The sequence below is a fragment of the Aphelocoma coerulescens genome, chromosome 3 (genome assembly GCF_041296385.1).
Source record: "Aphelocoma coerulescens isolate FSJ_1873_10779 chromosome 3, UR_Acoe_1.0, whole genome shotgun sequence".
Classification (NCBI taxonomy): domain Eukaryota; kingdom Metazoa; phylum Chordata; class Aves; order Passeriformes; family Corvidae; genus Aphelocoma; species Aphelocoma coerulescens.
The window spans coordinates 44,536,865-44,559,563 of NC_091016.1; the positions used below are offsets into that span (position 1 = coordinate 44,536,865).

At 39.2% G+C, this 22,699-nt stretch overlaps 1 protein-coding gene across 2 annotated transcripts; it reads left to right on the top strand.

The window, feature by feature from the left end:
- Nucleotides 1–8,677: 8,677 nt before the first annotated feature.
- On the top strand, nt 8,678–21,939 carry YIPF4 (Yip1 domain family member 4). Of its 2 annotated transcripts, none has more exons than XM_069010016.1 (6): nt 8,678–9,047; nt 12,472–12,625; nt 15,291–15,462; nt 17,596–17,673; nt 19,348–19,461; nt 20,648–21,939. In XM_069010016.1, the coding sequence occupies exons 1-6, from the start codon at nt 8,945–8,947 to the stop codon at nt 20,783–20,785; spliced, it is 759 nt and encodes a 252-aa protein (XP_068866117.1). In that variant the 5' UTR covers nt 8,678–8,944; the 3' UTR covers nt 20,786–21,939. The 2 variants fall into 2 exon arrangements, with proteins under 2 accessions (XP_068866117.1, XP_068866118.1); XM_069010017.1 differs by having other exon boundaries at nt 8,681–9,029.
- The last annotated feature ends 760 nt before the right edge of the window (nt 21,940–22,699 follow it).

Consider the following 22,699-nt stretch of genomic DNA (forward strand, 5'->3'; position numbering starts at 1 on the left):
GAAAAAATCTGAAAAATCAGCTGTATATGTCTCAGGCACCTTTGCTTTATGGAGGATGGAGGGGAGGACACTGATGGTTAATTTTTCACTTTAAAATATTTTAGAGAAGCACTGAAATGTGCTGGTTTATGTAATGTAAGCTTATTCACTGATTCCACCATGGAAAAACTGGGATCTGGTCTTATGCTTTTTTTCTTATAGGATTGAGACTATCCACAGGCTACAACTGACTACTCTTTAGAACTGTCTTCCAAAGGCTCACTTACCCATTTTTGAAAGTGTTTAAAACACTGTTCTTCATCTGCTTTTTTCCCTCCTCTCAACAGTTCTAAGTGACTTTTCCACTATTTATCATAAGTAAAGGATTCCTCCAAGGACTGGAGTTAATGGCACTTGTTTCTGATTTTATAAGACATGGAACACACTCCAGTTCTCTATACAACATAATATTCCACATTTCCAGTGCCTGATATTCTACTGCTATGCACTATAGTATTTACCTGCATCAGCACAAAGGAAAGGCAAAAGGCTGTCATTGCAATGTGCTCCCTCTGGAAACATGACACTCTGGGATGAGAGACAACATAACATGTTAGGAAGAAGAGAATAGTCCTTTAATTACAATGATTAAATCATGGTTTTGTCAATTTTTCCTTAGAACACAGAAGGTCTTCAGACTGGGACAATATGGCTGAACAGAACAAAAGGCTAAAAACCAGTGAAGTCAGCAGTTCTATTTGATAACACTGTCAAATCAAAATTGTATAGATTTGTCCCCAGCTATCTGAACAGCATTATTTGCTCATTTTTGTGACTTCAAGGACATGTTTTTCAGTTCTCTTCTTTCCTTTTCTCTACCAAAAAACTGTGCATACCCATTTTTAGCTCTAGGACGTAGATTGCCTCAGTGCTCACACAGTCCTTTGGCTTTTGGCATAGCGTGAGACATAAGCCCTCATCTGGCTCTTATTTTCTTTCTCCGTCTCACCAAAATTTGACTGCTCTGTAGCTCACATTTCCAGCTTGGTCCTATTATGTCTGAGATGCCAACTGGCAACAAACCTGCACAGGTACCTGGATTAAAAGGAAATACTTGTTCCTTCTAATTTCTCTGCAGCATGTCAGAGCCACTGGTTTGCTCCCTGACTTTCTCCCCGGGGTCCCTTAATTGCAATCATCCTCAAAAAAAAACAAACCCCCAAACCAACAAAAACAACAAAACAAAAGAAAACAAAGAAAAAAGAAAGAAAAGGATCATCCATCTCCATTCAAGCTTCAGGACTGAATTTTACCACCGTCTGTCCAGGATTTTGGTCCTACAAGGCTCCCTGCCTGGATTGTGCACACTTTCTTCTTTAGGTTCACCTATAGTCATTAACTATTTTGTCAGCAGCTTTCTAGATATGAGTTTTTGCCACTGCCTTTAAATGGAAAATGAAGTCCTTTGAAGATACATTGATTGTTTCAAACATCTGTCCACATCCTTGTGCATTAATTAGGAGGCCTAATAGAGCTTTTTGGTTTTGTATCATATGTCTTAACTGTCAGAGTGGATTTATACATCTCAAGACAAAAACACTTGGTATGCTGCAACTCAATATCCACCAGAAAACACAGAGTGTGCTTTTCTACTTGTATTTTCTTACAGAATAAAGCTCTGGAGGGCAAGGGATTTGCCTCGATCTGCAGGATCAGGTGACAGTGGTAAAGAGTAAACAAAAGAATACACAGAATAAAAATGGTCTTTCTAACTTTTCATTGTTTCTGCTGTAAACAACATTAACTACAGTCTTGGGTGAGAAGTTTAGTCTGTGGAGGAAGTAGGGGGGAAAGAAACCAAATACAGCCGTGAGAAGAGAGATGCAGGGGTTACCAAGAGCTTGGTTACTCTTCACATTTTGACCAATCTGAAAGAGAGCTTTGAAGCACAAAGTTGCTCTGCTAAGCAACTAAGAAATTGAAAAGATTGAAATTCTTAAATGTTGATGAGAATGTCTTCTTTACCGTATTATGTTGAAATCTCTGTTCTATGTCAAAATTAAAAGTAAGTATTTACTACAAAAATCCATGTGTCTATTTTCACAAATGCACCCTAGCAATTTTAAATCAATTTTTCTATTTTATTCAGCTTTATTCAGTTTTGGGTTTATATACTTGATACAGGATTTTTCTGCTTGGGGAAAAAAAATTTATACTATGTCAGATTTTGTCAATACAGATAACTTACACATTTGCACTGAATTCAGCTCTTTGCTGAATTGGGATCATGCCTTTGAAGGAACCTAACTACAGGGAAAGCTAATAAAAATGAGCTCATAAAAAGCACACAGTTAAAGTGAACAGTCTTTGAAATCATTTAAAGACCTTGGGGTTGTTACAGGTTTCCAGATCTGAGGCCAATGCAAGGTCAGCTCTCCCTTAATTTCTTTTGACTTGTTTCTTCCAGAAGAGGACATGATACTATTTTCACTCCAGTCTTACTTGCCAACAAGGAGATCCAAATAATCCTCAAGCTGCTGAGTCAATTTGTGGTTATGGAGAAAAACATTTCTCAAATATGAGAGATTGGATGTCCACTGGGAAAGCTCTTTTTCAGACTTCTCTCTCAAGCAAAACAAAACTAAACTATTTCTCTTAAGTCACATTTTATTAACCTCTAGCTCTTCTTGGTGCTCTCTCTCAACTTCTCTATACCTTTCTCAATAATCCTGCTGAGGCTGAACACAGACTTGTTTTTCAGGACTCACCACCACATGTTTTTTGCAATAGCACAGTTTTTTCAGTCTTTCACAGAAGAGCCTCAATTCTTAACCTGTTACACAGGTAAATCCCATTTATATTAATGAAAATGATTACTCATTCCCAGCTACAGCTCTTTATATCTGTCTGTAATGAATTGCCTATTGCTGTTTTTGAATCACCTCTTAAATACATCCAATTTGATTTGTGGTTTTCTGTTACACAATTATGTATTCATTTTCAAAACACACATATTCCACCTGTGAACTTACTATTATTATTTTTACCTAGAATTTCCACAGCATCTCTGGAGATACAGCAGTTGCCTAGTGGGATTTCTTCAAGGTCACTTAGTTCATCAGGGATTTATCTCACAATGTAGGTGATGGCATCCTCAATAGCTTTCAAATGTTTCATGTATAATAAGTGTAGCCTTCTCATATTTCTGATACCTTCAACCATCAATGGGATGAGGAAAAAAAGTAACAGGTCATGTTGTTAGCTGACCTGTTTTGGTATGTTTCTAATGCCGTGATCACAGCCAACTGCTAGACTAGATTTTTACTGACTCACAACAACTATCTGTATTTTGATGCCATCGAATGTATGACAAGTTTTGTTTGCATAGAAAGACAAACATAGCCTACTGATCAGGTACTGTATCATGTAATCAATATGAACTACCCCTCAGCCCAGAGAAGGTAACTCATAGAAGATCAAATGGGATCTTCCTGTGGAACAAATACAGGAGAAGCATTTTTTCACTAAGTCATCAAAGGCAGCCATATGAATTGCCATATCCATTTCAGTTACTGGATTGTGTGGCCCTAGCAAACACTCAAACTTTTCAACCTTGGTATCCAGTGACTGACCTCACAGAAAGTCAGCAATAGGTCAGAGATGGGAACTGTGTCACCTTTGCAATCTGAATGGCAGTTCATGCAGATTAGCCACTTCTGGGGTCAGTCTGTCAGATCGGCTTGACTGTGGTATGCATTACTAACTTGAAAGGAGCACTCTGATACTTTGTGGCATTTAGGATACAGAACATATCACAACTTCAGTGCAAATGTATAATAAAGTACTTTTTAAAATTAGATAGTAGGACTTCCAAGTTGTAGTAGTGTACAAACTTCAGAGGTTGTTAAAACATTCACATTCTCAGCACAATATACTTTATTATGGTGTAAAATAAGAGTAAGCAGCAAAGTGTTACAGTGCTTGTCTCCCTGTTATCTGAACTTTCTTTGCAAGTTTCCTTCTTGTAAAATTACTTAATATCTTGTTTGCTTACAGAGTAGATTGTGCAATGCCCTTCTGTTGCCAGAAAAATAGAGAACTGTTTCTTGATGTAAAGCAAGTTCCAGTTCATAAGTACTTGAAAATTTATGGTACAGCAGTTATCAAAAACTTGTCTCTCTGTCCAGAGTTAATGGTCCAGTTAGTAAATATTTCTGCTACCAGTAGAAATGAGTGTATCTGCAATGCATTTAATTTATTCATTCTTCAATGGTTTCATTACAAGATGGTAACTTTAATTCACGAACGAGATGTTTATTGTGGGACTTTGATATCTAGACTAAACCAAACAGTCATACTGTTCCAAGAAGCCAGGGCTCAGGGTTTTCCTCACTAATTTGAGCAGCACTGACTCAAGCAACTAGATATAGTGAGGCAGGCCCAAAGAGAAGCTCTAACAACCCTAGATGTAAATGCAAAAGCCATTTCAAAGTGGATGATTTATAAGGATTAACCTAATCTGATATTACTCTGACACATTAGGAATAAAACTCCACAGCAATCTGCCTACTTGCCTTGTCATGGCAGTTGGATCCAAACTTCCCCAAGAAATCAGAAGATGGCTCTTAACATCAGTGATTCTGACTTCCTTTTTACACAGTAATTATTACAATACATTCTGGTAAATTCACATAATGCATGACTCTTGAATGTCTAAAATTAAAATTAAACAGGAGCCTTTCCTACTGGCAGACAGGTTGCATTTGTGACTACCCAACAATGCAGCACAGCTTATCACAGCCTGTTAAAATGCTCCCTTTCCCTTTCCCTTTCCCTTTCCCTTTCCCTTTCCCTTTCCCTTTCCCTTTCCCTTTCCCCTTCTCTTTCTCTTACACAGTAAGCCAGAGAGAAAGCAAAATTGTCCCACTGGTGTAGGCTTTGCCAATAGTTAAGATACATGGAAGGGTGGCTATGTGCAGAGACCTATAAGATACCTTAAACTTCAGCCGACCATCCCGAACACTTCATGGTTGCTCACATATTTACATGTGGTGTGGGCCTTAATCACTGAAAGCAATTTCTGAAGTGTGCAGAAAGGCAAAATGCAGAAATTGCTGAGAAATCTGGCGGCAGCATCTGGGTAAAACAGCGTTACTCAGCTGGTTTCAAGCACTTTGTCGATCCCCCCTCTCCCCCCAGGAAAAAACCCTGAACTGGAACCCCGGACAAGGTCTGATCTGGCAAAAGCAGTGCTAGACTGCCCTCCGCTGGCACAGCCCAGGCAGGGGACAGAGGGTTGCTCACCTATGGTCTGAAGCGAAGGAGGCTGAAGGGAGGAGACCAAAATCTTAATATTTGAGCAAATGCTGAGAAAAATCCAGTGTGTTTGGATCAGGTGGATTTCTTGATCCTTCACTACCCATGTATGATAGAGCATCTGGAGGAGCAACTCGTGAAAACCTACTCACTGTTATTTTAGATAGGCATGGGCAGAACATCTATCCTTTGTCTCCTTCAGTGTCTCTGATGTGAAATTCCATCTGGATCTCAACTGGTCAGAAAATCCCTAGAAAAGGAAATAATTAATGCAAGTTTTCTTGTGTTATCAAAATTATTTTTAAAAGTAGATAATGAATGATAATGAATGTCTTTATAAATAGTCTATTGAAAGCGGAGAAATCGAATTACTTAACTGCTTGTGTTCATACAGAGATCACTGTCAGAATCAGACAATGAGAAAATGCAGAAAATATTTCCAAATAGCGAACAATATCTCGTCTTTGCTAGGTACCAGCAGTGTCACAAAATTGTCTTCTGCATCATATCAACCTACGTGTATTTCACTTAGAAAATGTTACAGCACATGCATAGCACAGGGTCCAGTGCATGAAACCATGAAACAAGGAGAGACAGAACTAGTCACCCAGCCTAACATGGAGTCTCATTTGTCACTGCTCCTTTTCGGCACACTAATAAAATCTGCATTTGTGACTCACTGCATAATATTCTGTCATTTATTATTGTCCCAAGTTTCCTCCTCAAAGCTGATTCAGTGTAATATTTCGTCTCTTTCTCTTTTGTCTCCTCCCATCCTTTTACAGTGCTCTGAGGACTACTCCTTGTGTTTATCAAGAGGTACACGACTTTTGTGCCCCAAATCACCAAGTTTTGTTCTAGCAGTGTATGCTGTTGGTCTTGTTAGGAGACAAGTACAAAACAGCTTAAAATCCTATTTATTTCAATAAATAAGAATTGCAATGAAGCAAGTGAAAGGTTTGCCTTAAGTGCAAGCAATTCCTTGACATGGCATTCTTTGTTGCCATCCCTCTATGTAGTTATACAAAAACAAGAAATAAAATCAAGCAAGCAAAAAAATAAAAACCACAAACTAAGAAACGAGTCTAAGCTCCACAGAGGGATCTGGACAGGCTGGATCAATGGGCCAAGGGCAATGGTATGCAGTTCAGCAAGGTCAAGTGCTGGGTACTGCACTTGGGTCACAACAACTGCTTGCAGCATTACACGTTTGGGGAAGAGTGGTTGAAAAGATGCCTGGGGGAAAAGGACCTGGGGATGCTGGTTGACAGCAGCTAAGCATGATCCAGTGTGTGCTCAGGTGGCCAAGAAGGCAGGCCAGTGGCATCCTGGCATGTATCAGCAGTGGTGTGGCCAGCAGGACTGGGGCAGTGATTGTCCCCCTGTACTCAGCACTGGTGAGGCCTCACCTCGAGTGCTGTGTCCAGTTCTGGGCCCCTCACTACAAGAAGTGAGATGAGGAAAAAGTTGAGGTGCTGGAAAAAGTCCAGAGAAGGGCAGCAGAGCTGGTGAAGGGTCTGGAGCACAAGTCCTGTGAGAAGCAGCTGAGGGAGCTGGGGGTGTTTAACCTGTAGAAGAGGAGGCTCAGGGGAGACTTTGTCACTCTCTACAGCTGCCTGAAAGGAGGGTGTGTAGCAAGGTAGGGATCTGCCTCTTCTCCCAGGTAACAAGTGACAGGATGAGAGGAAATGGCCTCAAGCACCAGGGGAGGTTTAGACTGGGTAAAGGAACAATTTCCTAACTGAAGGAGTGATCAGGCATTGGAACAGGCTGTCCAGTGGAGTCACCATCCCTGGAAGCATTCACAAAAGTGTAATTGTGGCATGTAGGGACATGGTTTATCGGTGGACTTAGTAGAGTTAAGGTAATGGTTAGACTTGATCTGAAGTGTCTTTTCCAACTTAAATGGTTCCATGATCCTATGATTTCATGATTTGAAATTTGTCCAATAACAGACCTGTCTGGCATCCTCTGGAGGGCACAGTTTCCAGAAGCATCCAAGACATTCCAACAACAGGGAACAGCACACTCATAGCAGTGTAGTTAAATATAATAGAAGAATCATGGAATGTCTCAAATTGGAAGGGATCCATAAGGATGAACAGGTCCAATTCCCTCCTCCTTGCACCATTACCTAGGAGTAAACCATATGACTAAAAGTATCATCCAAAAGCTCCTTGAACTCTGACAGGCTGGCTGTAACTAAGTAAAGAGAAAGAGACATCAGGAGCTGAAGGAAGCCTATTGCAAAGGTCTTGTAGCAAAGAAGTTCCACATAACAGTTAAGAAAATGAGCTGCTCTTAACAGATGTTTTGACTGCTCACCTTTTTAAAGGGAAAATCTGATTATACAAGTATCTGTAGAGGCATTTTGTAGTATCAAGACAATTTTTGATTTAAAAATAGGTTATGTGCAGTTATAGGTGATTTTTTTCTGGTGCTGCAAGGAAACTGATAATCATTGTAAAATGTCTACAGAGAACCTAAATCCAAGTCATATTTGATATAAATGCAAATTTGAGTGATCCTTGGATAAGGTAAAGTAGGAACTTCCAGTCATGTTCTCTCCATAAAAAACAGATTGGGTTTTACTTGTTAAAAATTATTTGAAACGGACCTCCCAGCAATTTCCTTTAATGGGATATGTATGAAAAGAAAAGGTTCCTTCTACAAATCAAACCACTGCTCTAATGCTATTTCTGGACCTGTAATTTTTCCAATTTATATTTCTATTTATATCCCATGGCACTTAATGAGACCTATGTATGAAATAAATTAAATATATGTGGCACGAATGCCACATTTAAGCCTGTTTCCTCGAAATGTCAGGAAAAAAATGTGTCCTCTCACAATAAATGCTGGTATTCAGTAGGGAGCAAAGGGATGGATTTACGTGCTAAGCCTAAGTGGAGTTATCTGGGAGCTTTTTTGTTAAGTCGTTCAACACAGAAAAAGTGTTCTGATTCCTCAAAGCACAGACCACAACCAGAGCCAGTGTTTGTCTTATTATATATTGTATTATTATAACAGGGATTGGCAGCAACATGTCAATTGTATTCTTTTACAACTTCTTTAGTGCTACATAGGTCTCTCTGCAGTCAGTCAAAAACATAGTCACAGCATTATTAGCCACTAGATCATGAAGGGAGGGAGGGAGGGAGGAAGGAAGGAAGGAAGGAAGGAAGGAAGGAAGGAAGGAAGGAAGGAAGGAAGGAAGGAAGGAAGGAAGGAAGGAAGGAAGGAAGGAAGGAAGGAAGGAAGGAAGGAAGGAAGGAAGGAAGGAAGGAAGGAAGGAAGGAAGGAAGGAAGGAAGGAAAGGGAGGGAGGAAGGAAGGAAGGAAAGGGAGGGAGGGAGGGTGGATGGTTCGTCCCATCAGGAGGAGCTTAGCAGCGGAGTGGAAGTGACCTCACTCCCGGGACAGCGCCGGGATCCAGTCAGCGCTGGAGCACCGGCGGCCAGCCTGGGCGCGCCTCGCGAGCAGCCAATGGCAGGGGCGGCGCCGCTTGTTGTCGCCCCGTGAGGCGGCTGCGCCCTGGGCTCGGTGCCGCCGCCGCCGCCGCAGGAGGGACCCGGCAGGCCCCAGGCCCCGGTGCCCGCTCGCCCCTCGCCGCCCTCACCGGCCCCGCAGCCCCCGCGGAGGGCGGGGAGATGCAGCCCCCGGGCGCTCAGCAGCCGCCGCTCTACGCGCCCAGCAGCGGGGACTTCACCTTCGTCTCCTCGGCCGACGCCGAAGGTGAGCGCGGGGCCGCGGGTAAGGCCGCGCTCGCTGTCCCTAGACGAGGGCTGTTCCCGGGCCGCAGAGACAGGAGGGGCCTTCCTTGCCCTCCTTCACGCCGCCCCCGCGGTTGGTGTCGTGGCTGGAGGCGGAGCGGGGTGGCCGAGGTGGCCGCTGCCCTGGGGCCGCAGCCGCGGGTGCGCTCCGCTGCCGTGTCCGCGTCACGGGAGCAGCAGCGTGGCAGAGGAGGCCGTGCCGCTCCGCTTCCCGGCTGCTCTGAAAGCCGGAGCCGAGCTTGTCCCGGCGACGTGACATAACCGTGACCCCTCTGTCACTGCCCGCTCCTCTGGCTCCCGCGTTGCTGCAAGCCCACTTTGGTGTCTTACCGAAGATTGTGTCGTGTGTTCACGTTTGCTGTAATGTTGAGCCAAAGCGTCTGCGCCGTGTCTCATTGCAGCACAGTCATGAAGGAGAAAAAGAAGCTGTGTATGTAATTTAGGGGGTAAAGTGTGGCCGACTGCCAAACTGCAGCACAAATAGCAGTGGTGTACCAGCATGCCGTGAAGATGTGCCTTAAAGCTTCAAAACTGAACATACGGGAGTCAACATCGTGCAAACTTATTTCGCTGGAGAATGATCTTTAGGGCTCTACCCATTTAAAAGGATTATACTTTCATGTATGTATTTAGTTACTCTTGTAATTGTTACTAGGGAATCATATAAATCCTTACTCATGCGTCCCACCCTGGAAAGGAATTGCTGAAGTGGAGAAGTTACTGTAGAATACCTGTTCTTTATTCACAGTCTTTCTGAAAAGAAATACATGTCAACAGTATAGTCATGGTTCTGGGGTTTTTTGTTGCTGGGGGGTTTTGCTTGTTTTCCTTTGGTTTGTTTTTCTTCTTTACCTTGGCCTGAAAAAGGATCCATGTACCTCTGAGCAGAAGCTCTCTCCTTTTTCCTCTGGAAGTATTTGTTGGGCAATGCTGAACCCAATCCAATACAGCCACCTTTCCGGTAGGTTGTGTTGAATCGCACTTAGCTCTGTGTTTTTTATGAACACAAGAAGGTGTGATCTCCTGCCTGTTCAAGTGTAGTCCTGTCCTCAAAGTACCCTAGCAAAGAGAAACATAAGCAAAGTTAAACATCTTGATATTTTAAAGTTAAAATTCTCCGCATTGCACTCTAATTTTTACATGTTTCCCAAATCTCAATCCATATGAAAAAAAAAAATAGCTGTTCTGTTTCCCCATCTTATTTCTGTGGGAGGTAGGAGCTGTATGAAAGAAAGCTGGAGAGATGTTCACAATTAGGTCGCCAGACATGGTAGAAAGAGCAGATTGGGGTTTTGCTTCTTGTACTGCTTTTTCAAAATTAAGAGTCAAGACTGTTTTGAAAGCTGGTTTTCTACAATGCTTGGTTGAAATGAGGCATCTGAGAGACCTTGGTTTTGCTTCTGTGGTGTTCAGCCTGAGACAGTAGCAGTGAAGGCACCCAGGCTCTCCCTAGGAACCATCAGTGTCATCAGTTCTTGGCAGATTTTCCAGCACCCTGTTGCCCCGCTGTTAAAAATCTCATTCAGAGCAGCATGCAGAAGAGGTGGTGACCAGTCCCTTTTTTCCTAGGTTTCTGCAGCTTTGTCTTGCAAAAGAGACTTAAGATCATGTTAACAGGTTTTATAATTCAAAAGTGTGGCTGCAAGTATTCATTGACTTGCTTAGAGTTTCCATGCCTTAGGATGGATTGTTAGCAGTCCCTGAGAAAGGAGAAATACTTGGCTGGTTGGACTGCTGTGTTTGCTTCTTTTGACCGCTGTATTTATGCATAGAGTAGCAAGAACCTCTCCTTGCAAAAAAAGTGTTATGTTGTAGCAGAAACAAATATTTCTTAATGATATAAGGGTCCCAGAGTCAAGAGAAAACTTCTGAGGCTTCAACTTGATGCCCAGGCATTAAGATTTTCCTTTTTTCCTCCCTCTGTAAACAGCAGAGGAAGGCTTTGCTAGAGTCTGGTGAGAACAGTGTGTGCATGCTGGGACTGAGAAGAGCAACGAGAAATTCCTGCCTTAGGTTAGGATGATCTTTACAAGGGTCCTGTGCAGATGGTGTTCCAAGAATCAAAGGAATGGATCACTAATTCTCACGATTATGAAATAGTTGAAAGGCATTTATGGAGAAGCTTGAATCTGAGTGGCCTAGCAAGCTGCTCTGGGAAGGAGAATTCTGTTGAATTAATTGCAATACTGAGTGATCAGTGAACACTTAAGACACGTTGGCTGAAGACATTGAGGTTCTGTAACTGTACAAATTTTGTTCCTGTAAAATTATGTAATATTTTCAAAGAGGATGTTGCAAATGTAATCTACAAATATGGCCTGATGTACCTCTGTGAGTATGTGTTTCAGAAGTATTTGCTGTAGTTAGGTGTTTTGGGAAATTTGTGCTGAGGAGCTTTAATGTGTGAAAAACACACCACAATGAAAAGGCAAAAAATATTTTCTTTGGTGAGGTGAAAAGTTGTTGGATGAGAAGAGAGTTTTTATTTCTCAATATATTTATAGTAAGCTTGTACAAAATATTTACACATTTCTGTTTGGATTTTTCCTTCCTAGCAGATAATGGAAATCCATTATTTCCAAAAGGAATAATTATTCCCTTCTTATGTATCTTTTTCTTTCTTCAAGTTGCTTCATTTATTTTCCAATACTATTTTTTATTTTCCATCTGTATATAACTGAATGAGAAAAAAAATTGATATTTATTGGTGATTTTGACACAACCAACCAGAACATAGAGAAATTACTCTTTTTTTTTTGCTTAGCAATGTGGCAGAGCAAGATCATAGTATATCAAAGAGAACTTGTATTACTTCTTATTGTCCAGAGCCTCAGGATCTCTGGTAGCATTCCTTCTCTAACATTTTCAGCTGTATTAAAGGCAGGCTACAAATTAAAACATCTTCAGATGTTTTCCTTTTATGAAAAATTAGGCATAAAAGCAGGGAGCGGTTTTGGCTGAAACAATGCCTCTATAAAAAAATGAGCTCCAAAAGAGGTAGAGTATGGTCAGAAAAAAATGATGAATAATCCACAATTTATAGCATGCTGAGGCTCTCCTTAGTTCTCTCTTTTTGTGCCTTTAAACACTTAATGATAAGGCACAAATGGAAGCCTTTCTGTCATACCATAACACTGTGTCATAAAACAAGAGTCCCATCTAAAAGCTAAAACCTGGTCATTTGAGACCTAACCCAACATTGTTACTATTGCAATAAAACCACAAGTACACTTTCAAATTATGTATCTGTGAAAGTATAATTTTATTTTATAACTTTGAGTGTTTTATGGTGATGACCAACACATGTAGCTTCAAATGTTTGTTGTTTATCTTCCAGTACTTTTAATAGCAGATGGTTTTGGCAAGACTTAAAAAGGTCTATATTTTTCTCCCTTTTTCTTTAGATCTTAGTGGCTCCATAACAACTCCAGATGTTAAGCTAAATCTTGGAGGAGAATTCATCAAAGAATCTACTGCGACTACATTCCTAAGACAGAGAGGATATGGCTGGCTTCTGGAAGTGGAAGATGATGACCCAGAAGATAACAAGCCACTCCTGTATGTTGCAATTATTTTTGGGTATCTATCTTTATTAGCTGTGTAGGGAAAACAAACAACTTGTAGTCTTCCATTGTCCCCCCGCCTTGTGCTGTGACTAGAATTGTGTTTGACAAATTATTTGACCAATGAGTGTTTTCTGGTGCAAGAATGGAAACATTGTTTCTCATTATGGGTTTTAATCTCTATAAATATAAAGCTTATATGGTTTTTCTGCTTTTATCTGTTGATCTTGTAATGGTTTAAAAAAAAGAGACTGTATTCTTTGTATCTTTTGCATTCACGTTTCTTGATATTGTGAAATAATCAAAGGCTAAGACAATCCTGTGGGAAGATTCCTCTTAAGTGAATCTCTGTCAGTTATTCTGAAGCAAAAGCATTCTGAATCATGATTATTACAGTAGGGATGTTAGAACCAAGGTAGCACAAACTTTATAATCTTTGATGCTGCCTTTTACTATAAAGCTAGATTAAAAGGGTGCTAGTGCTGACAGACAATAACCTCCTTAAAACTGAAAGTCTTGCGTCCATTGTTCTGTTCATAGAAACGTGGTTGGCTGAAGAAAGTTTGTATCTTGAGGTTACTACACTGAGTCAGGCAGCCTGGTCCTTGTTCTGCATCTAAGCAATTTCATTTTCAGTGTCTCAGTGTTTTTCTGAGAATTAAACATAATGATGCTTTTAAAAATTGGAGTGAGACAGAGAGTACTCTGGAGAACTCAGATGAGAGTGTTGGGAGACAACAGGTGTCTGGAGAGCTTAATAATGACAGTGCTACTTGAGAAGTGGTTTAAGTTAAAGTGTGCAGAAGTAGCTCCTTCTGTGCGTAAGTCTGTTTTGTAAACCCCTAACTTTTAATTAAGAAACAGACTGGTGTAGTGAGGTGACAACATAGGAATTCTGACTTTCGTGTAATTTTGTTGTTTTGATTATTCCCAGAAACACATGCCATAATGAATTCTTGCTATCTGAATCGTATTAAGGATTGAAAAAACAGCAGCCTGTTAAGGGCAGTTCACCAGTGCAGTGCTACTGTGCAAATGTTTTGTTCAATAAAGTGAGACTATTTTTTTTACTTTCTCATTGGGCAGCCTTACTCCAGACACTTGTTTCCTGATACAGCTGCCATCACTTTCAGGTGAGGTAGCTGTCAGCTTCACACAAACGATTTATTCACATGAGGAGCTGTCAGAAGCCCTAGACAATGCCAAAGAATTCTTTCTATACAGCCAATATTTGTGTTACACAGACTTCAGAGTAAGGTATAGGGATGCTACATCCTTTTTAGAGAAGTGGTGAAAGATAGATGCTTCTAGTCTGTCTATTCCTTAGATTCAGGGTTGGTTAAAGAACAATTTTTGTTACTTAGTCACCACTTAGTAATACCACTTCTGAAGTAGCTTCAGTAATAGTAATCCAAAAATTACCTTGAGAGACTGAATTAGCAGTATTTAATTTTTTTTTTAAAGAGAAATTGTGGTGAATCATGTCTTTGCATTTATTTCTCACTTCAGCTTTTCTGAAGAAAAAGCCAAAAAACCAAAGCCTTGGATAAAACCTTCATGGATGGACTTAGGATATTAAATATTCTACATTTTTCTTCACTGTGTACTTAAATATAGAGCAGTATATCTGCTGCAAGTCTCTTGCAACTCTTCAGAGCTCCTCAGTCATGTCTGAAGTTCTGCACATAAAGAAATGGAATTGCCCATTACGTGGGAAGTCTGATTCCTTCCCATTATGCTGGGACAGTCAGGGCAACATGGACCAGTTGGGAGTCTCCTGGGCAGATGAGTCTTCCTGCCAATTTGTATCTGCTTTCAGAGAGTTTGTAACAGGAAGCGGGAATGCAATGAGAGAAGGGCAAGATCTGTTGATCCATACTGCTGCTAGTTCAAGTGACCTCTATTTATTTTATCCATATTGGAAACAAGCTAGAAATTAAAAAATTGGCATAAGCTGATCTGTTGAAAACTACTGTTGTTGAAGGAAATTAAACTCCATTTTCTTTTTAAAAAATTGGCTTTATGTGAGGTATTTGGAACGTTTTAATGTTAGTGGATGTAATAGTATTCTTGCGGAATTTGAAATAAAATGTTTTCATAGTAAGTGTGCTCGTGGCAAACTGCTTGGCATAGGAATACAGGGACATTATGTGTGCACATCTTTGAATTCTAAGTAGTTACAGTGATAGAAATGTGTCACCTGTCCTCATGTGTCAGAAAAATAGACCTCCTGTCTTAATGCAGACTCTTAGGGTATCACAGAATCATAGAATTGTTTGGGTTGGAATGGTTGACCTTAAAGATCATCCAGTTCCAACCCTGCTGCCTTGGGCAGGGACACCTTTCACCAGTCCCAAGTTACTCAGAGCCCCATGCAGCCTGGTCTGGGTATGCTGTGTATGTTTTCTGTTCTCAGTCATGTAGTTTGTTTTTGACTGATTAAATAAATCTAACTGTGTCCCACCAGTTACTGAATGTGCATGAAGGTATGGCCTTGCTTTACTGTGCACCAACTGTTCCTTTGTAGTCATGGCCTCAGAAAGCCTTGTGGGTGACAGGAGACTTGCTCTATAAACCTACTGTTTGCCCCTGTACTTACTTTTTTAGGTCTGTTTCATTACTGTGGTGTATAGTAATGCTCACTTGCTTTACAATTTCAGGGAAGAACTCGACATTGATCTGAAGGATATTTACTACAAAATTCGATGTGTGTTGATGCCTATGCCATCTCTTGGGTTCAATAGGCAGGTAGTGAGAGACAATCCAGACTTTTGGGGTCCTCTGGCAGTTGTCCTCTTCTTCTCAATGATTTCATTATATGGACAATTTAAGGTAGGTATAAATCTTCTGACTAAAACGAAATCTGAACTAATTTTGGGGATGTGATTGCTAAGCAATTTGCATTCTTACGTAGGTAGAAAATCTTTTTTTCACATACTAATGTGGGGCATTTCAAGTGCTGTTTCTCAAGTTAATATGTAGAAAGACAGCATTTAGGAATGTATTAAATAGCCCACGGATAAGTTAATCATGATGAAATGTCAGGTTTGTTTTTATACAGTAAAACAAATGAAAGATGTGGTTTCTAGAGGAACCAGATTGATACTGATGGGTTTATAGTCATATTAGTGAATCTTTCCATTTTAATTGTAACCTTTTGTTAACTTGCTTTTTATTACTAAAAAATGCTACCAAAAAGCATTTGTTTGGATGCCAGGAATTCTAATTTCCTGACAAATAAAGCTGCTTATTTAATTCATGCTATATGACTGCTGTTATCTGGTATATTTAATCTTCATTAGTGACATTTGCTATTTGTCCTCCCTGCTCAGTTACAATCAAATAACTTTCCTCTGGTCAATAGACTTTTTCCACAATTCCTTTTGAACTCCAGGGTGAATAGCTGCTCAGAGGCATTGTGCATATTTAATTGATTTCCATAAACTCTGTTAGCTTTTTTCTTTATGTTCTGGTTAAAATAAAGAAGTGTTATCATTTATAGTAACAATTTGAATGTAAACCTAGGTGTTCCTGCATTGGAAGTCTTTATGACTAAATGTGTGGTTGCAGTTGTTTTAAATGTGACCAAATATGGCAGTAAGCCATATGTAAACTAGCAGAATGTGCTTATGCAAGGATTTGTGTGAATGGTGGAATAAAATCATTCCCTTTGGACCTCTGGCTTCAATATGGTGTACCAAATGCTGACTAAGAATTCACTCTCAGTATCTTGTCTCCATGAGGCTTGAAGTGAGTAGACTAAACCACTTTATTGTTCAAGTCTTCTGGGTGAACCGCTTGCCTGCCTCCTTGGCAAAGCAAGGACCATTCCTTGACCCTGTGACAGATGAACCACCTCCTGCAGTTTGTGTATCTCCTGTACAGGAACACTGGGTCTAATGTTTCTTAGGAACAGTGGGTTTACCATATGGATGCAAGAGTGCTCTTATATGTATGAGAAGGGAAAGCTAGCAGCTAGCAACAGGATGACTGACAGCAGCTGGACACATGAACCCAAAGGTGGGCTCTAAGCTGGGGAGAGATGAGCACTCCTGCTCTAAGACTTTAATCTGGTCCTCTTCTTTTAGACAGTGGAGGAAAGCAGGAAGTAAAAGGAGGCCATGTGCTATTTTCACAAATAGCATAAAGCCACTATATTTTCTTTTAGTTTTTATCTGGTTTTCCCTAGTTCATTCTTCTGGAAATCTGGAACTTTTAATTAAGCAAAGTATTGAACTGAGTACTGACTTAATTTTTTAAGTTCAGTCATTGTATGTTTGGAAATACAGAGACTGGACTTAGACTGTTTCCTTCTAAAAAGGCATTTCAAAAAGGAGAGCTTTACTTCTAGTCCTTGCAGTGGCTCAACACCAAAACCAAAGTTAATTTGAAAGTTCTGTTAAGCTAGAGAATGATTTTAGGATTTCTTCTGTAGTTTAAGAGCATAACTATGAAAGAAGCAAGAAAAAATAATGACAGACTTGGTCCCAGGAATCTGAGGCTCTTTATTAAGTTGTCATCATCATCAGGTTCCACTGAGGATTAAAGTCCTGTGTCTTCTGAGCGTCTCAGTTTGAGTAAAGAATGAAGTGGCATCTTTATAGGTGAAAGAAGAATTCCAACTCCTTATATTGGTGGAGCTGACTTAAAAACTGTCTGAGCCCATATTTTGTAATAGATGAGATGTGAAGGCATTTAGAGTAGTTTTAACTTCCTATTCCTGCTACAGTAGTTAGAAAATGCATTGCATGTACACCAAATTTACCATTAATGTGATTCTGTAAACGTAACCTCTGAACTTTATTTGCAAATTGCATTGTGCTGCTAAACACTATTCTTGCCACAATTCAGAATTCAGTTTTCATAATAAAATCCTTGACTGCAGTGAAAGTGATTATGGAAATGGATTTTCCTTTTTCAGAATGACAATTACTCATACAAATGAATTGTTCTTTATCTCTTAAGGTTGTTTCTTGGATTATAACTATTTGGATATTTGGATCCTTGACAATTTTTTTACTGGCCAGAGTTCTTGGAGGAGAAGTAAGTACTTATATGTGAAAAGGATGTAAAGGGAGGTAACGTAAAGTCTCTTGACTATGTTTTTCAGCAGTAGTTGGGTTTTCATAGTGCTTGGCTTTGGATCTTGTAGTCAGCTAAGAATGGATGCAGTTGCTAAATCAACATTTCGGGTTCTCAGTCTCCAAAATAAAATCTGAAATACAGATATCATCAGCTAATCTCTCTGTGCAAGGGATTGTGCACTTGGAAGTGATAATCTGGAAATTTGTACTATGAGTCCCAGAAATTCTACCAGCTTCCTGTGATCCAGAACTGAAGTCCATTTTTGAGGGAGAAATGCTTTCAAGTTTTTGGTCACTGGGCTAAATGGGACCTTTTTTTTTCAAATGGGAGCTAACAGCAGTTAGATGTCCTTGTGTGTAAAGCACCTGCCAGTGTTTGTTTTCAACCCTGGCCTGATGCAGTCCAAACCCATTAAAGTATGAAATCCAGTGCATGTTTCTCAACTGCAGAGCCAACTGGAGTTGTGGCCTGCATCCCTTCCTCCAGCTGCTTGCACCAGCAGGGTTGGAATAGCTGCTTGAGCTGTTTACAAATTGAGTCATTAAGTGATTCAGGTGTAAACAACAAAAAATGACTTAGAGCAAGGCCCACAGACAGCTACAGTGGAACAGTCAGGAGGATAGAACTTCTTAAAATGGATCTGCAGCATGAAATGCATTGAACTGTGTCGTGAAGAACTAAATATTCAGTGACGCTTGATTTCTATACTTTTACTATGGATATTGCATTAATGATGCACCAGTGTTGCAGAGGTCCTATGTTATTTACTTTAAACTTTTTATATTTTCCTTTTAATCATAATTGTTAGTCTTCTTGTGTGAACGCTGCTTTGAAGGAAAAATTTTTTATAAATGTGATTGCATGGTATTTCTGCATATCAACACAATCCAGATGCCCTTAAATCAATCTGGTTTGCAGCTCAAAATGTGGAATTACCAGAATGTATAAACTGGAGAAAAAGTATAGGTTAGCAGAGCTGATTGTGAAGGATTATCATCCACAAGAAAATGCTTAAAAGATGCCACTATTTCTCCTGTTAAATCCAAGAAGCCTAGCTGTGCACAGGAACATTTCAGACCATAGTAGGGGAAAATCAGACATTTCCTTCTGAAGCTAAAAGTAGTTATGGAAGTACTTGGAACACCTCTGTTCGAGGTAGTGACAATAAATTGAAGCTGGAAATCAGAAGAATTCTGTGCCTTACAGGGATCAAGTTTCAGGTGACTCCAAAAGCATTCATGTACTTTATGTATTTATTTATGTATAATGGATATGAGTATGTTAATGCAGAAATTATGTCTTTACTGCTTGGGACAACTAGGACTACAGGTGGTCCTTGAGAGGTCTGTTACAGTTCTATGCTCCTGGGTATCATATGTAAATGTTTCCTTTGAAAGTGATCATTTACAGTGTTTCAGTAAAAAAAAAAAAAAAAAAAAAAAAAAAAGACAACGTATTTCTAAGGTTCAGCATACAACACCAGTTTTTATACTACCAAGCCTCCGTTAGCGGAAACTTCACGAGTATAACACATTATAATTGTTATTCATAGTGTTATAACAAGACCAAATTGTATTTGGTGACAGAGATTGAGTACTGCACAGCTTATTTTTGTGTGCTTGAAAATTTCAGGTTGCTTATGGCCAAGTTCTTGGTGTAATAGGATATTCCCTACTTCCCCTCATTGTCATAGCACCTGTACTTTTGGTGGTTGGATCATTTGAAGTTGTTTCTACCCTAATAAAAGTAAGTTCATATCATCTATTGAGAATTGTTTAGTTATTTTTATGTCACTTTCTTAACACTTCAAGTAATCTGTTCAGGAAAACATAATGATGTGTCAAAATTTTCATAACTACAAAGTGAGCTCTGTGATCCTTTTGGTTAGTGTGGTGGAAAGTGAATGTCGTTTTAAAAGCTCCTTTTGAGTGCTTGGGCATATATACAGTGCTGTTGCTATAACAACACCTGTTGTTACTAGGCTAGCTTGTATTTAAGTATTTTGCTGTGCTCTAATAGTTGCACTACAAAAAAAATAGGATTCTCATTTTGAGAAGAGAATGCATAATAAAACCTCAGAATGAAGAATCTGAAAATAAGCTGTTCTCTCCCTTCCCCCATCGTCCAGTTTATTTTTAGTCACTGCAGCATGAATATGACGTTAGTCATTGTTCTGAGACCTCCCTGTAGTGGTAGCAGTACAAAGCTCTCGATACCCTTTGCAGACAAGGTAAAGATTGTTCTGATTTAGAGATGGGGAAGGTATGGCACAAAAAATAACCTGCCTGATACCACCTGCTGCTGGACACCTTCTATGGAACCAGCAACATTCCCTAAAAGATCCCAGAATGACATAACACTCTTCAACACTTCCAGTACTTCTTAAAACCCTTTTAATAGCCTTTGAAGTTACTGCTGAGCCTGGAAAGGTTAACTGACAAAATTCTGTTAAGAGATAAGCTGTTCACTTTCTGGGGGTTTTGTTGATTTCATTGTTTCTGTCCTTTTAGCTTGCTGGTAAACAGTATAATTGAAATACAACTAGAGTGTATGATAAGTAACAAAATTGCAGTATTTGTGATTTGATAATTTGCAATTACTGATAAACGATAGTCAGAGAGTAAATCATTAACTTGCCAGTTAACTAATATATAACTTCAAAATAAATATATGCTCATGAAACCTCTGTTATTTGACTACTACTAACAGCCTTACGTTAACTTCAGGGTGAATCTCTGCAAGGTTCTTATCTTTGCACCACTGGTATGAAAATGCATTACAAGCCCCAAATGGCCAAAGCTACTTGGGCTGTGACAAGTACTACTTCTTATGGCTGGCTCTGTATTGTATTGAGAGAAGAAGTGATTTTTACTGTGGTATTTGGAGAGACTTTCTTGTGGTGTCAGCTAAGACTCTTCATCTTCTTTTTCAGTTGTTTGGAGTCTTTTGGGCTGCATACAGTGCTGCATCATTACTAGTTGGAGAAGAATTCAAGACCAAGAAACCCCTTCTAATTTATCCAATCTTTTTATTATACATTTATTTTCTGTCCTTGTATACTGGGGTGTGATCTAGTGTAAGATGTGGCCAGAAACCGTATTTCAGTCACTTGCAGACTGATAATGTGTAAGATTAAGAAGGCTGGAGATAATACAAGTGACTGTTTTGAATCCAGTTGTCAAGATGTTTTAAGATCGAAGAGCATATTTGTGTATATTATTTAATGAAGCAATTGTAGCTATATAGATTTGTATCAAAGTTCTAGGTTTGTTTAAGACTCTTCAGATTTTAATGAACAAAATAAAAGGACCTTGTGTTTTATAACAAAGCGTAGCAAAACTGCAACTCAATACCTGTGCCAAAAGCACTGGGACCAGATTATTATATTCAAGAATTAAAAATGAGGAGTTAACTGTTAACAATCTCAAAGTGCAATTTTTCTTTTGAGCTTAAACACAGCTGTCTTTTTCTGGCACAGCAAATTCTGTAGATAATATATATTTATGAAACAGTCCTGATTGTTCACAGAATAGTCTGTATAATCAAGACAAGAAGATACTACTTTTAATTTAGTGCCTCTATTACTGTGATTTGGCTGTTGAGTTTTTATAAATTCCAATTTGTTTTCAAAACATGTATATACTGTGTATTTTGTATCTATGGCTTGTGTGTACCGTAAATACTCCTTGGTTAAGGATGTATATTGGGTTTTTAAAAATAGAAGATACAAGTATTTGAAGTTTTCATTTACTATCTCTGACCAAAGGAGCAAGATATTTACTGCGTGACATAATTAATTAAAATGCATATTTAGAGAATCAAATTATTTTACTTAAAAGTATAAATTTACAGAGAAATGGGTGAACACCTTTCTCAACTCTAGTGCTGGCTTAATGTTGGAGAAAAAAAAAGATGATCTATCAAATTTGTGTGATCTTTAAACAATGTTATTTTATGATGACAAAATAAAAATTTTGCTTCCCTAACTATGTTTTACAACATCTTGCTCTGTTTTGCTTTTAATAGCATGGTATTTAACATGCATCCTTTCTTTTTTTCTTGCACCAATACTATTAATCCCTTGTAAAGAGAAATAAGAAAGATTTGGAAGGCCAGATTCTCCCTCCACTAAATAAGGCAGAGTTACAGCCTTAGTAACAGTTGGAGTCTTGCTAATTTTGACTCTCCAAGGATTATGTAATAATGTGATGACATGTTAAATATTTCCTGTGTACTGTGTTGATTGCTTATATAATGGTCCTTATGGTAATATTTCTTCACAAGGGAAGTCCACTGAAGTTCACTTTGCATGGGACTAATATAGGCATTTGCAATCTTCAGTATTTAGTATCAACACATAGCTCTGAAGTTTCTTTTTTTTTTTCTGGTAACAGAAAAAAAAGCATTTCCAGTGCTCTGCCCCCTGCCCTTTTTTTATTGCTACAAATAATCAGCCATGACAAGGTAATAGCAAGGGCTGTCTTTGATCCCTCATGGACATATTTCCATAGCAGAACTGGAGCTTTTCAGCTTTTTAGACTGTGTAACTAGCCATCTTGGGAACTTATTTTTACCAGTCATTACTGATGCAAAATACATAATTAAATTCCAACTCTCCCACAAACCTTTAGCTCATTCAGTCAGCTTTCCTGGCTGATGCTTGTGTTGGTTTTAAATGGAACTACTTGAAGTTAGTGCTGGACATAAACTGTAGTGTAATACTTGAGCTTGTAATATATAAAAAGAGAAAAATTAGTAGAGTGATTGACATTTCACCTGATTTTTGACTTCTGAAGAAGTTGTGGTGGAATTAATGCAAAGTGGTACTAAATCAATTTATACCAGCAGCAGCTTATTTCTTACCTACAAGTGTTTTGAGAGCATTCATACCACATTCTCAAAAGAAAAAGGAAGTTACAGTGTATTTAAAAAAAGCATATTAGCTTTGGAATCTTGCATGATAATCTGGTTTTTACCTCTTCTT

Bases quoted from the DNA above. Each gene is read 5' to 3' on its own strand.
- YIPF4 (XM_069010016.1), top strand. From the start codon at position 8,945: ATGCAGCCCCCGGGCGCTCAGCAGCCGCCGCTCTACGCGCCCAGCAGC. The intron at 17,674-19,347 runs GTAAGTACTTAT...TGAAAATTTCAG, and splicing joins CCAGAGTTCTTGGAGGAGAA to GTTGCTTATGGCCAAGTTCT. The intron at 19,462-20,647 runs GTAAGTTCATAT...CTTCTTTTTCAG, and splicing joins TTGTTTCTACCCTAATAAAA to TTGTTTGGAGTCTTTTGGGC.